This window comes from Arachis hypogaea, chromosome 1, assembly GCF_003086295.3.
Source record: "Arachis hypogaea cultivar Tifrunner chromosome 1, arahy.Tifrunner.gnm2.J5K5, whole genome shotgun sequence".
Taxonomy (NCBI): Eukaryota; Viridiplantae; Streptophyta; class Magnoliopsida; order Fabales; family Fabaceae; genus Arachis; species Arachis hypogaea.
In genome coordinates, this window is record NC_092036.1 from 93,371,111 (window position 1) to 93,387,087 (window position 15,977).

Here is a 15,977-nt window from a genome sequence, read left to right on the forward strand (position 1 = left end):
AATCTGCTTGTACAATGCTTTTTTTTTCTTCCAGTTAGGCTCAGAAGCTGGTTTACATAGTTCATTTCTGACATTTGTTTTATACAATGGCAGTGCTAATAGCTGTTATGCCAGAAATGCAGTGATTATTATAGTTGAAGTTATTTACATCGTAAATTGAACAGTATATGATGAGTCCTTTTATATAAAAAGAGTGACATTAGAACCCATCAAACACCAACTCCAGATATTACTCGTTCTTCTCAATCAAGTTGATGCCGTAAGCTTCTATAGTATCCAGCGCTGTAAAGGTCACAAACAAGCATTATAAGTGTTAACATCTGCAATGTATGGCGTTAGAATTTTTATTTCTATTTTTATTCTTTTTTCCATCTTACCTGATGCAAAATCCTTCTCAAAAGAGAATAATGAAAAAGAAGTGAATACAAGAAAAAAATTTATTTAGTCCATTAAAAAGGATTGCCTAATTATTGATTGTTGCAATTGGTGGCTGGTTTTGCTGATAACTATGCTGGTGGTTGAAGTTGTCCTTACGTGCAACATTTATATGTATGCCAGAGGAAAATAAAAAAGAAAAAGAAAAGAAATTATCATCCGGTCACCTGGAATGTATACTTCAGGTTCCAAAGGCCTTAAGACACCTCTAGTCTGAATTTTCTTTGTCAGTAGAAGCTGCAAAAACCATATATAATTAACTCACCAACAACGTTTATTTTAGTAACATGAAAGACCAAGAATGAAGCGGAGAGTACCAGCGCTCCAATTGCTACCGGAATACCAACAGTAAGGGCCATGGCACTTGTTGTTTTGCCATTGACAGTCTTACCAAATTCAAGCAAAGTTGCTCTGTGTTTCTTGGTAATTTGACTCTCCGGGTATTCTACCTCCACTTCATGGTATAAAAGCACCATATCCTGATTACAAATCAGATATTAATGTCTATGGTTATTTGCCGATGCATTTATTCATGTTGGAAGAATCGTATACTGGAAACTTTAACTCTCGGTAAACGACACTTGGTTCTTCTTAATGGCAGATGAACTTGGTAGACTCAAATGGCGGAAATACGAACTAACAGAAGTATACCTTCTCTGTACCGGCATAGGATAACCTCTCTTCCATGCGGAAACATGCAACGTCAAATGCACTTTGGCAGGAAGTTGGGATTTCTTCTTGCTCAAGAAGTCCTAAGGATCTATATCCAAGAAGATAGGTGAAAATGAAAATATTCCAAATGAAAAGATAAATAGAGGTATAAAAAACTTACATGAGTGTTTTTGCTGTATTCACTGCAGTACTTTGTTCTTTGCAATGTCCTAGTGTTAATATCCTTTCAATAATTTCCTTCTCTCCTATCATTGGTTCTTCTGGATCTTCACTTGCAACATCTAGAAGTTTGAGCAAGAATTTTCTGAAAGTTGGTCTCTTTTCATTCTTCAACAAGGGATGAGTTTCATTATTAAAGAAACCAATCCTAGAGAGTGTTCCCATGATCTGGCTGAAACCTGTACTTCAAGCTACCATAAATAAGTTCCAGAAAGACGAGCGAACAATTTACATGCTTAAAACACTGAAAGCAAATTGGTTAATTTCATTTTGGAGACAGGACTGGTTCACCAAAAACTTGTTAATGCAGTTTAAACACATTTTTTATCGAAACATCAAACATATATAAACCATGCCTTCATAGCGGAGGGTTCCACGGAAAATGGTGGATGCTTCAGATCCTATGCCATATAAATCCCCATAAAGTAGAGAGTTACGATTTGGGAGACATTCCAAAGCAAAAGCAGGAAAGTCAGCTATCCTTATTCTTGTAGCTGAATCATAAATACTGTCCCCTGTTCCCCAAACAAAGCAGATGAAATCTTTATCAGCTAGGCTTCTTGAGGGATATTTCCAAGCATGTTGTTATTTGTCATGCATGAATACAGATTACAAAATCATTTGAAGACAGAAAGAAAAATGAAGATAGAAAATACATCCTGTTTGTTGCTTTCTTGAAATTCTAACCCAACTTACTAAAATCTTACCATCAATGTGTATAGTTTCACCACAGTATTTGTAGGTTGCAGGATTTCTCCCAGCTCGGATAGCCCCTACAGGACTCCAACTGACATAATTGATAATCAGTGAGTTCTTATGGCAACAATCATAAAATATTTCAACTACATTAAGAAGAGCAAGTTGTACTGCCGAGTTGAAAGCAAATACAAAAGTAGGATAGATTTAGAAGAACTTTTCTTTTTGGAAACATAGACTAACAGATACATGCCTCTTCTTGATCAAATCTAATTGAATCCATAATTGGTCATGTAAGTATTTACTCGAAAAGAGAGAATTCCCCAATAACATTTTTCCACAACAACCATGTTATGAAGCTATTGATTAATAAGCCGTCTTTCTCAAGTCATTAATGCAACAAACTAACATGTTCTTTTGACTAATTGTTTATCAAACCAGCCAGCTCTGAAAATACCAAAAATGTAGTTTTTATTTCTAAACCATGATGGTAAAAGACATTAAAAAATGTACCTAAATTTATATGCTAATGGATTGTTAGCAGCATCAGGAGATGGAAGTCCACCACAGTGAGAAATGAAAGACTTAATTTTCCCCTTCCGCATATGTGCTTCATTGATCATTTTCATTGCCATCATGTGATCTGGATCACCAGCCATATAATAAGAAATTCTGCGTATAGCTAGAGATATTTTCAAGCATCTAGAATTTTCAGTAACTTGTTGTTTCGGCCAATGAGTTAAGACAAAAACAAGTGAACAATTAGTTGTGAAGGGATGATTTTTTATGACATGCAATCTAGACGAAGCATTTATAATGACTTCTCTTGCAATCTTCTCAGGAAATAAGCTTATACAATAACTAAATTGGTGCAATGCCATGATCATAAATTCAAGGAATATTTCTCTCACAAGTGAAAACAAAAATCTAAACACTGTTATTTATACCATGTATATCAACATAAATGCACTAGCTTACAACTTCAATTATCAGAACAGATCTAACCTATTCCTGGATCCAATCCCATTTCCCCCAGGATAGTAATACCAGCATCTTTAGCCTTATCATTTAGCATTGACATTGAGCTATCAACATAGCTAGCAGTGACAAGATGCTTCTTCAGCTGCATCAAAAGACACATTAATTTACTTAGGTGGAAGCCTAGAACAAGGAGAGAATAATTATTTGCTAGTACTACACTTAAGAGGATTAACACAAAAAATAAACGTTTCTTCTAGATTCTGCCCAGAGACTTGTGTATAAAGCAATGGATCACAGTGGAAAAGATTTCCTAACATTACTTCTATTGTTGCCTTATCATCTGTTATACGCATGCTTTATCCAAAAGCTGCATAGTTTTATTTCTTTCTTCTGAAAACAATACATAGTATTCCAGTTCAATCTTGAATAGTTAACATAAAATACTGTAAATCACCTCAATGCAAGCATTTGCAACATTAATGTGACAACTAGCAGGGAGCAAGCTTATAACAACATCAACCTGCAGACATATATAAAGAAAAAATGTCAAGGTTAATCCGCCATCAAATACCCCCAAGAACACAAAATAGATATCGATGTGTAAAATCCTAAAATCCTAGTCTTCATTGACACATCAGAAAGCAATATTTAGAAATCTAAAGCTGCTTTTTCCAGCCAACTGCCATTTCAATCTCTTGTAAGAATCTCTCTTAAAGAATCAATTAAGATAACTGCATAATTATTTCCAAAATGACAATTATACCTGTGAAACATACTTATAAAGATTTTCATGATCCATCACATCAAGCTGAACTCCTCTTACATTTGGGATGCCTTTAACAATCTGCACTGATATTCTGATATCAGATCAACTATTCTTATGCAAAAACCAGTTCGGCTTCAATAATAGAACTAATGCAAAGGTAAATATTTTAGTAGGAAATAAAAAGAAAAGAACCTGTTCTGCATCCTTCAGGTAGAGAGATCCGAGAATGACTTCAACTTCAGTTAGATCCTCAAAATCATCTTCAAGCAATGTCTTATACCATTGGCTGGATGAAATCCTTCCAATTGATGATAACACTTCGGCAGCTGGTTGACAGACCCTACCAGCACCAAGAATTAAAACTGCTGACTTCTTTTTTGAGTCAGGCACCTTATTTATGCCATTCTCTTTGACTTCACCTAGCCTAAGTGAAATTTTGCTTGGATCTTGATTTAAAAATCCATGATCTTCATTAGGATTAGCAAGAGATGTTAGAGAATCAATTATTTGATCCAGAACAGCCTTATCATCTGCTCCAACCTGTTGAAAACCAATCACATTAATGCATCATTAATCAATACAGTTGACTAGTTTTACGTAACAATGATAAGCCAAATGATATTTTCACCCAAAAAAGGCTACTCCAGGCATCGGCCTCTGGCCTTACTAGGTCCGCAACGGCCATGCCAATGACACAGAAAGAGGCATAGCAAAAGTCTAGAGAAATTAGACAGATTAAAATTTCAGTGATTCCATTTAGACTCGATGAGTGAAAAAACTAGATTTTCTTACAGAAGAAATGAAATTACTCAGTACTACACTTCATAAAAAAGAAGGGGATATGTGAACTAAAGTACTAAACATATTTCGGTTTTTGAAATAGACAACCACTTACTTCAAGTTCTGAGGATGATATGTCATCAGCACACTGACCAACATGGCATTTAACTAAGTGGAAGGAGCCTCCTGCAGCTTCAATAGTATCTAAGGCCTCATTTATCAGAAATTTATCAAATAGGTGACCAGTCAGAGATATCTGCCAGTTACATTCAGTGTTCTTGATCAGACTATCAACTGCACACAGTAATATGGGAATGTACAACAAATGAATAGTAAAATGAAGCTCAGGAACAGACCAATATATTGTATCTCCTTTTCCTAGATAAAGAATCTGCTAGGTTGTCTGATACTTCCCTACAAGTCAAAAGACAGTGTATACATTAACTAAAAATAAAAATAAAATGGGGGCAAAAACCCAATCAAGTGATTGGAAAGGATAATTTTTACAAGCTTAAAGAAACACGAAAGAGAATGAAATATAGATCAGACACATACTCTGGTGATTCAGATTTCCGCATGCGGGGTATATATTCAAATAAAGGGGTTAGGGCACCTCCATATGCTATGCAAGCTCTCCTTAGGTGAGCTGGCAGGCTTGTAATGTCTGAAGTAGAAGCCAAATTTATGACAAATCGGGACAGTATGTTTCCAAAATGTTGGGAAGCCTAACCATAATGGAAACGCATATTCAATCATTTCTTGAACTAAAGTAATCTTTATTGAATGAAATAAGGGAATTAGAAAATGAGAAGGCATCCACCTCTACTGCGAATTCTGTTGGAAGAATGTCAACAGCTAAACATAACACACCATTCCCCTCCAAGTCATCATCATGGTAGGAATTCTTTAGGGGATCATATCTAACAACAATGTTAAACAGAGAAATTTAGAAAACAAATGCAACTTGTAAATGTTTGGAGTTGACTTGAGTTTGGGAGGTGTATTGCAGCTATAAGACAGAAATATGATGCTTTACATTCCAGAATAGAAAGGTTACTTTGACAAAGAACCTTTGGTTCTTTTCTGCTTTTTGGTAGTCTTTTCTGTTTTTAGCTTATTTTCTGGAACAGAAGAAAAATTCATGAAATGAATTTCATGAACATTATGACAACTCTGCAAAGTGCTCAACAATTAAATCTTGAGTGACTCTAAAGCATAACTATTATCACTTTCAAACACATATTCCATGGCAAATACTAGTATATGAAAATAAAATAAGTGACTTGCCTAAACTAGTGGGATGATTCAAATTTTTAACAAAAGTATACCTGAAGAAGGGTGAATCAATTGAGGTAGTTCGGTTAACAAACTCTAATGAGCCCCCTATATCACACGTTATGTCTGCTATTCCAACAAGTGGGCACCCCTTTCTTACTAAATCTTTAGTCTGTTCAGTGCTCAACAAACGGGGAAATCTCTGCTCCCAATACATGCAGTTGACTAAGATAGGTAAATGTGAGTAATAGTGCTTCTTAAGAAAAATCAGTTCATCAACAAGCATTTGACGCCAAATATGGGTGGTAAGCATGATGGGACCTACCAATAACAGATGCATATGGTGCTACTTTTTCATGGAAAATTGGATTGTAATGTTCAGGATGTGCATAGTAGTCTGCCTGAAATAATCAAATAAGGAAAGGAGTAAAGGACACTAGATAAATATCTCAACCCCTGTTTTTAACATATAAAGATCAGTGTTGTTAAATCAACTAAATAAGATTGAGAAGGTACAATAAAAATCAACAGAACAGTTAAAATAAATAAATAAGATAAGATAAAATTGTTACATTTACATTAAGCTAAAAAATAGAATCTAGGGATACTAATGCGGATTGCAGAGTATGAATGAAAAGAAATTAATATCGAATTCCAGAATTCATACTCGAGCAACTAACTCACCTTGTCAAACACTTTAGTTGGATCTTTGGGCTCAACAATGTCTTTGGCAGTCACAATACAGCCATAAACTTGGAAAACTCTTTTTGATGGATGGTGCAAGTGATCAGCATCCTAAAAAAGAATGTGCATGTGAGACAGCACCGAACTTATGTTACGCATGTGAAAAGCAACATGAAAAATGACAACATTCTATCTATTTACTGATCTAATCAAATTGATATATGAGGATGAATGCTATCATACCAATTTCTAAGCTCAAACATTATAAACTTTAATACCATATTGAAATTCTGTTTAAATTATAGGGATTGGATGGAAAGGGTAAAAGTGGAAAGGAAATAATATCTTTTTCAGTGAAAAGGCAACGAATAATCAGCAAGCTGTGAAATGAAACACTGAACTACTACTCCTATTTGTGACTATAAGGAAAACTTACCGCTTCATGTAGGTTGCTTAGTTTACTTGGATCTACGAAGGTATGAGGAAGAAGCTTAAATATCTCCTGTGATCCCAAACAAACTACAGAAAAGAAAGAGTTCAATAGTCAATATAAGTCACATTTCCAAATTAGTTAGGTACAAGTAGGCAAGACTTTTAAGAAATCATTAGTCCATTTATACACAGAGAAACATAATTAACATTTTGCATCATGTATGCTTATGAGAGGATAAGCCAAAATGCAAGGGCGGAGTATCATTTCAACTTAGGAGCTGTACCATTTCCTGAACCAGTGAATACAAAAACTAGGGGACAGATTCCCAGTGGCAATCCCTGGGTTGCAATTTCTTCACCAATAGAAATCACAGCAGCCTTAGCAGCAGCCAATGAAGGGTACATGTAGGATGATCCCAATGATAAGAAAGGTGTTGAGTATCCAAGACTCAAGAACCCTGAGATATAAGAACAGAACAGACAATATGATATTAAGTTCACTAGGTGAAGACATTGAATTTGTAAATACTAGAATTGAAGTGTTAGGATTAGAAGAGACATACGCTGTCCTAATCCGCGTAAGAAGTCAATCATTCCAGCCCTACCAGCGAAATTCCCAAATGCGAGTAACCTCTTCCCGTTATCCCCAGTAATTAACTCATAGTCATATAAGGATGCTCTCTCAGTTAGGATCTACAACAATTGTTTTTTTTTTTGGGTGGGGAGACAACAAAAATAAGTCATAAGTACTAGAAAGAAAACCACCGCCACAAAATTATGCAATTCAGAGTCACATTCAACTTGAAGAATTAGATATCATAATATACCTTGTCCAGCAAAGGCATGTTTTCTTTCTGTGCTTTATGGGTATGGGAGAAGAAGGCATAAGCTCTGTCGGGTAAAATCATCTCTAGCTGCACAAAAAACACATTCCAAAATTACAGCACATCATTCTTATCAGTATCTGAATCTTATTACTAATAATCCAGCTCGAAGTTCGTGGTTGCCCCTCTCACCATGATTTTTTCATATCTTTTCCAAGACCAGATCGAAGAGATCTAACGAGGCCTTAATCTTTTAGATCAACTCAATGTTGATAATGACAAGTTTATAGCACATGCAAAACAATAATTAGAAAATAATGCAAGTTGAATTTGACCTTAGGTTGCTTGATGCCAAGGATGAGACCACATTGTGACAAATCATGTGAAATCTCACAGCCAACTTCTTCATACAGAGCATCATGGTGGATTCTCTTTGTGCTTGGCTGCACGATGATTCGAGACACACCACCACCGCCATGAAGTAATCTTGCACAGTGTGTTGGAGTCAACGGTGCCCTTCTCTCCCATTTGTTCACGGACTCAGCTAGGATCCCAACAACACCGTTCCCAAGCATTCTCCTTTCAAAGATCCTTCTACCTGCAATATAATCGTATCATAGGTCAAATTCAATTGTGAATTATTCCAACCCAACAACAACAAATATTCATTCCCAGCAGCATTAATTAACTCAAACACAGTAACTACCACCACCTTAACAAAAAATAAAATTCAAACTTCAACTAAGATGACAGAAAGAAGAGGAAGCGATCATATAACAGAGAAGCGAAGAGAGAACTAGAATGGATAACAGAATGAAGGACACGTACGTTTCACTGCAGTTCAGTTCCTTCTTTCTGTTTCCTACGAATGAATCAGTTGCTCTGGAAATTGTGTATATATATGTCAGCTTAGTTCAATCTTAATTATATTAAATAATACTATATTATCAAATCAAAATAGTTGAAAATTGGGAAATTTGGTCTACAAACGTGAACGATGAGGTGGTAAGATAAGTGCTCATAACATTGGCATGGCACTGATCAAAAGGAAAAGGAAAAGGAAAACGACAAGGCCGTGGTGGAACCCAATTGAAAGCGAAATGAGGTATCGATATTCCATCAAGATTCATATTATTCATAGTACTTGAAATGAAATAAAATAAAATAAAATATCAAAACTCAATAAAAATCAGGCTAATTTTTTTATATAAAAAAATATGAGCATTTTTTTAAAAATAAAATTATTTAATATAATTACAAGTTGATAAATTTTATAGGTAAAAAGTTAATATATGCAGATGATATGTATTATTATTATGATAATAGATAAAATGCATGTTGCATATGTGTCAATATTTTGATCCATATCTAAGGTACGTGTTAAACACATTTTTTACACGTCTATAATATTATAATACGTTTTAAATATTAATATTTAACTAAAATATTATTTTTATTTTTATATTAAAAATAATTTTCATAAAAATCACTTATTTTCATAGACATCTAATAAACTAAATTTATCTATTCAACATTTTAACCCGATTCGTTAAAGTCCATAATCAATTGAAAATCCAAAGCAAATTAAATTATTCTAAACAGAAAATAATAAAATATGGTATGTTGAAAATTTTGTGACGATGCTTAATTAATTGAGATAAAATTTAGTGTAAAAAGTACTTATAATCCATAAATAACTGTCAACAAATAGAAAACGAAAAAGAAGGAAGGAAAATATAGAAGGACTTCTTATGAAATTATAATAAATAATAGAATAATTTATTTTTTTTATTTCTTGTAAAAGAAATAAAAATACAATAATCGTAGAGTTTTATCTAATTTAAATTAATTAAATATTAATTCACTCTTTTATTAAATAAATATTGAATATTTGAATTTTATCATATACAATATTATATTGACTAATAATAACTTTTTAAATAAAATTTAAATTTATGATAAATTAATTTTAAATATGTATGATTTTGAAGTATATATGGTGGAAAATAAAAAAATAATCTTGCAGTTTTAGTTTGCTGTTTGCTCGGATAGTATACATATTTTAATACTCAACGAGTGTTTGCAACAATACTCGTATAAATAAAATAATAATTATATTAAATATATACTAAAATTAATTATTACAATTAGTTATTAATAAAATATATATATTAAAATATAATTATATATTATAAATAAATTAAATAATATATATTTATACATAAATGTATTAATAATTAATTTTTAATTTATAAATAATATTTTATATATAAAAAGAATACATGAAATATATGTTTATGAATTTGACATAAATAAAATTAAGTTAATATATAATTACTCGAAAATGAAATAGTACACGTAACGTAACTATGATTTCACATGAGTTGTCAAATGGGATAAGGGTTGTGGTGCTATCTGCCTCCTTTTTAGGGACGGATATAGTGTCGTGACGTGCTTCATTCAGAAAGTTGCATGCCGTGTTGTTATAAGTTATACACACGCACATGTGATGGACTCTTACTTCGTTCTCATCTCGAAATTATGTTAATTATCCAACTAAAAATTGAGTAACAATCAACGATTACACCCTTTTGTAACCCTCCTCCCTCTTTCCCTTTTCTCTCTTTCTACATATTTGACACGACAATTAATAGAAAAGAATGTGACTATTAGTTGGTACGTACCTTGTGAAGTTTAAAAATGTTATTTATATATAAAAATTAGTTATTAAAATTATCTATCAGTATATTTATATATAAATATATATAATTTAATTTATTTTTAATATATATTTATATTTTAATAATATTTTATAATAATGACTAATTTTAATATACACATAATATAGTTGTTTTAATTTATATAATCAATATTTTTCAATTTCTTATCTTTAGTGTTTAATATTTTCTTGGTTAATGAAAAATCTATTATATATTATTAAAATTTGATTTTGTCAATTAATAGTATAATTGATGTGATATTATTAAGATGCTTTTTTATTTATTTTATTTAATTAATTTAAATACTTTAATTATTTATTTAAATTAAAATAAATATTAAATTATTTAGTATTTTATTTGACTACATTAATTATATTAATTATTTTATTTGACTAAAATAAATGAATGAATTTTGTTTTAATTTTTTGTTCGTCTTATGTATTTTTTATTAATAATTTATAAAAGTATTATAATTAATTATTTATTTGATTCGATTGAGATAAATATCAAATTAGTAATATTTTGTTTGACTATATTAATTATAACTAATTAATTACATGAATTATTTGATCCGATTAGAATAAATGAATTGATTTTGTTTTAATTTATATTTATTTTTTATATATTTTAATTAATAATTTTTAAAAGTATTATTTACATAAAATATTTATAAGACATTATTTACTTAATTTACGTTATTAAATCAATATGGAGACATCAAAGAGATTTAAAGTTATGGGCCATCTAATGTGAATTCGATCTCCATTAATTTTATTATATATATAATAATTTTTAATTACATACTATAATATATAAAGTTAGTTGAATTAGGTTAGACTTAAATGTATACCCGACTCTATCTGCAATTCAATCTGTTCTACTATCAACCAATCTATTGCGGATTGAATTGCCAACTCTACCCAACTAAATTGGAATGGATTGAATATTCAAAGATATATATAATTTGTGTTATCATCCTTATTCCAAAACCTTTTAAATCCCCCCCCCCAAAAAAAAAAAAACTCCAGCCCACACCCAAAAAAAGACTCCAGCCCACACACACAAAACTACAAGGGGGTACATCGCATATCCAAAAAAATATAGGGGGCTAAATCGCAAAATACCCGTATCCAACTCAGTCATTTACAAATTTACATCTTTTTATTGACAATGGAATATATTAAATAATATGTTTAGACAAAAACATAATTAATGATGAAGAAAGCAGAAAAGGGAGAAAAGAAAAAAAAAAACCTGCCAAACAGGGGCATATCTCCCGGGAGAATATCCTATTATGGTACTATAATACTAAAAATAGATAGTCTCCTAAGATAATTTTTTATTTTTTCTTTATTATTGATAACATGTATCTGTGCTTGTGTGTACATATTAGAGAATATTTATAAAATCATCTTTAAAAAATATTTTGATCTTTATTTTCGTTCTTAAAATATAAATTTAACTAAAATTATCTTCAAAAAATTTAAAATTAATTATGTTAGTCTTTCTGTCTATTCTGTCACTAATAACATTAATTTTACTGATGTGGCACATTAATTTTTTTGTCTTTTTGGTTATAGACTGTTAAACCCAAAAAACAGAAACAGAACTCTAACTACCCAGAATTCAATCCAACCGTACCCGTCCCGAAAATCTCTCCTCAATTCGTCTGAATAGTTTCGAGCCTCCATTTTTGTCTCGCTGCAACACAAACTCCTGCAATGGTTGCTCTTCAAGTATTCCTTCATAATCTTCAATTGGCAAGCCATCACATCTTTGAGCTATTCTCCAATGCATTCGATAGCAGGTATTATGTCGTTTGCTTCAATCCCCTCTTAATCGAGAATTCAGGTGAAGAATTTTGGGATGATCTTCTTCTTTAACTGACTTTAATCCTTGTAACTCAACCATGAACTGTGAATAATATTTTTGTTGTTATGCCAGAAAATTGTTACAGCGAAATCCATTTTTTTTTTACTATAAGTGCAAGCGATTGAAATATTGGGCCAAATTTTTTTGTGGGAAGCATTTCGGACTATGAAAAATTTGAGAAAAATATAATTCTCTGGACGGTGGCACTGATTTGGACATTTCCAGAAAGTGATAGGGTCACTTTCATTAAAGATTAGGCATAAATTCATGTCTTTAATTTTTATTAAGTTTTTTACTTTAAAATTAAATATTAATTATTTATTTTTGACAATTAGACACTAAAATTTTAAGTATCAATGTATCATAATAAACACCTAAATTCATAATATCACTGGATAAGAGGATGAGTTGTTTAATCGTACATCTGGTTTTTATGGAGAAGAACCCATATTTTGCAGTGTGTCATCATTATATGCATAAAATCTTTTTCTAACCATCATAGTTGTCGCAAACATAACCCCTATCCCATACAATTTTTTTTTTGGTAGAGTAAGTGAAGGTTGTGGTAGGCTTAGAGAAGGGGGGTTGAATCTATGCCTTCCTTTTAAGTTGTTGTTATGACCCTTTTAAACAAAATTACAATTCTGATTCTGTTTGAACTCAGCAGCGAAAATTTATGAGACAATTTATTTTTGTCTCATGAATATCAGAAAACAGAACTTACCAGAGAAGAGAAAAGTGAACACCAGCATGTATCCTGGTTCGGTTGCCTTGTGCTATGCAACCTACATTCAGTCTTCTCCACAATTATGGAAGAATTTCACTATAGTTATCAGTATTACATGCACCAATTTCACACTCAAGTTCTAACCTAACTTGACATTGGCTATGCTAACTCCTAACTATTCACTTTTAGTGCTAACCCAACTAAGAAAGGGATACTAAACAGGTACAGGATACAAGACACTTAACCAACCTAAAGAAATCAGAAAATAACTCTAGGCTTTTCTCTCAAGTGTATCACTCAACCTTTTTCCACTCATGGCTTCTACTTGAGCTTTCTCACAATTCCTTTTCTCACAAGAAATTACAGAAAGATAAACTTAGAAAAGTACATTACAATCAGTAAAAACATGAAGGAGATTGAATTTATCAGCAGCCTCTTAGCTATGTGCAAACCAGATTCGTAAACCTCAGATGCAGTTCTTCAGTATTGGCCGAATGCTTCTTTGAAAGAAAGCATTATCCAAGTAGATGAACTTCTTAACAGAACATTGTTCTCTATCTCTGGTTTTCTCTCCTTCTTTTTTGAATGAGCAAGAAGTCTTCTTTTATTCTCCTTGCATGTCGCTGGGACCTTCTCCCAAGGTCAACATCTTGAGCCTTGAGATTCACCACCCACAGATTCACTTTTTCTCAATAATCCTCAGAATAGAAACTCTCCTTCTGACTTCCTCATCTTGGCCGAAAGCCATAAAACATCAACCATAGAAATCTTCCAATGGTCAACTTGATCTGAGCCCTTGAAAACCAACTTGGTTCCCAAGTCTTGTTTAAGACCGTAGATACATACCAGGGAAGAACAGAAATCCTCTTTCCCATGTATCCCATTTCGGATAGAGCAGAGAGTTGGAAAGAAGAGATGAGACCGAGTTGCATGTATGAGGAAAAGATTTACCTATAACCTAAGCTTGATTTGGTTTGGATTTGTTGAGATGACTTTTGCCTTTCAAGCTTAGTTTCTCTTTCTTGCTTCTTTGGTGACTATCTTTGTGAAGAAGCTCTTTCTCTCTTTCTCTTTCTTACTTTTCTGAAACTGATTTGACTTGGTCAGAGAGAGAGATGAACGTTGCTTTTGGTTAATCAAAAGAGAGGGATTTGCTTTTTTGAAACCAGATCGGGCTTGGATCGGGTATTGGTATGCTTGGCCCGATTTGATTTTTTTGGCTTCTTTCTTTGCTTTTCCTTGGGCTCTTAATTTTGCTTTCTGCCCAATAACCTTGCTGATTGCTTTTTATTCCATTTGGGCTATTGAAATTTGGCCTGCAACAATAAACAATTTGTTAATAAGTAGATATAAATAATCAACACTAATTATTTATTTTGCCCAAAAATAATGTTTGTCATCACTAATTAATTTGGTTAATTTCTTAACTCAACAATCTCCCCCTTGATGACAAACATGGTTTAAGCAATGATCAAAAGGAAATAAATTGAGTAAGGTATAGAAACTCCCTTTGATTTTTGTCATTTGCTTTTATGTTGCTCCCTCTTTTCTTTTCAAGATTAGCTCCCCCTGAATTTGTGCTTTCATCTTTGTTCCTAATTTTCTTTGATTTTAAAGAGAGCACAATAAAGAGCTAAAATACATTTATCTTGACTAAGGGATATCAGATAAGCAACATCACATAATCAGCCCAATATCAAGCTAATACCATCAGCAAACTGGTTCAGCATGTGAAATCAAGTATTAATGCAGCAAAGAATATTGAGCATGCAAACTCAAGTATTAATGCAGCAAAAATCCCAAAAGAAGTACTAGGATCTATTATCCTATTGCTATTACTCCCCCTTTTGTCATCAAGGGTGGATAAAAAGCAAGATCAACTAAAACAAAGTCTTGCATCCTGCAGAAAAGAGTTAGTCCATAGTGCAAAGTACTGACTAAACTACCAAAGGTGCAGCAATATCTAGAGTTATTACAGTCATCCAAAAAAAATAGTTCAAAAGTAGCTAAAAAAACAGAGTTCATGAGACAAAAAGAGAGCAGCAGCAGCAGTTTTTATGAGACAAATCCTAGGCATCAGAACCATCCCCCTCCGCAGCAGCTTCCTTTTCAACATCAGTGGCAATGTCTTCATCATTATGAAGGTTATCAATGAAGGTCATGAGCACAGCCACCCTATCTCTTGATTTTTTCAGGAATTTCTCATGCTTGCTAGCTAGCTTCCTTTGTTCCTTGCTCATGGCAATCAAATGATTTGATTGGAAAACAAATTCTTGAGCAGCATCCTTGACCACATTCAGCAGAGCAGATTTCTTCCCAGTGGAAATGGAAGTACCCTCAGTGGAAGGAGGAGGAGAGTCATCTGGGATGTACTCTTCATCATCATCATCTAGAACCACTCTCTTAGATCGAGTTGGTCCTTTTTGTTGTTTCACTGAACCACCCCCTTTTAGGTATGAATGTTTATTTTCATAAGCCTCATTTGCCAGGTCAACACCAAAAGTCTCAAATATGCAAGTCAAAAACATGCCATAAGGTAGTGCTTTATCTTTCACACTTCTAACAGAATCAAACATGTATCTAGCCATCAAATAGGCAAAAGAGATTTCTGTTTTAGTGATTAGGGTATACAAAACAAGTGTGTCAGTGTAAGAAACCCTTTGATATGAACCACTTTGAGGAATTAAAATGTGGTTGACAATACGGTGCAACTGAGCACGTTCATATTCGAGGACTTTGTGAGTGGGTGTGATGCCATCAATTAAGGAAACATGTTCACAAATGTGAGCCAGAGCATCATGGTAAGAGATACTAACACCTTCATCCCACTTCACAGATGTATAAGCACACGGCCCAACATCAGTGTACTTCAAGGATTCACTGATAGTTTCATT

The 15,977-nt window shown here is 32.8% G+C and overlaps 1 protein-coding gene across 1 annotated transcript; it reads right to left on the reverse strand.

Annotated features, from left to right (window-relative positions):
- Positions 1-4: 4 nt before the first annotated feature.
- On the reverse strand, positions 5-8,866 carry LOC112696156 (alpha-aminoadipic semialdehyde synthase). The gene is made up of 25 exons (XM_072236310.1): positions 8,593-8,866; positions 8,100-8,362; positions 7,768-7,854; positions 7,504-7,633; positions 7,225-7,398; positions 6,945-7,027; positions 6,509-6,619; positions 6,150-6,225; positions 5,878-6,049; positions 5,370-5,469; positions 5,105-5,274; positions 4,906-4,963; positions 4,665-4,805; positions 3,962-4,309; positions 3,767-3,847; positions 3,458-3,523; positions 3,028-3,145; positions 2,536-2,665; positions 2,034-2,113; positions 1,683-1,841; positions 1,268-1,505; positions 1,087-1,195; positions 753-914; positions 603-672; positions 5-282 (listed from the first exon to the last, which is right to left on the reverse strand). The coding sequence occupies exons 2-25, from the start codon at positions 8,337-8,339 to the stop codon at positions 230-232; spliced, it is 3,156 nt and encodes a 1,051-aa protein (XP_072092411.1). The 5' UTR covers positions 8,340-8,362; positions 8,593-8,866; the 3' UTR covers positions 5-229.
- Positions 8,867-15,977: the final 7,111 nt, after the last annotated feature.

Excerpts from the sequence above, each read along its gene's own strand:
- LOC112696156 (XM_072236310.1), bottom strand. The coding sequence starts at position 8,339 with ATGCTTGGGAACGGTGTTGTTGGGATCCTAGCTGAGTCCGTGAACAAA. Across the intron at positions 5,470-5,877 it reads ATTGATTCACCCTTCTTCAG|ATATGATCCCCTAAAGAATT; the intron begins GTATACTTTTGT and ends CATTGTTGTTAG. Across the intron at positions 1,842-2,033 it reads TGAAACTATACACATTGATG|GGGACAGTATTTATGATTCA; the intron begins GTAAGATTTTAG and ends TTTGGGGAACAG.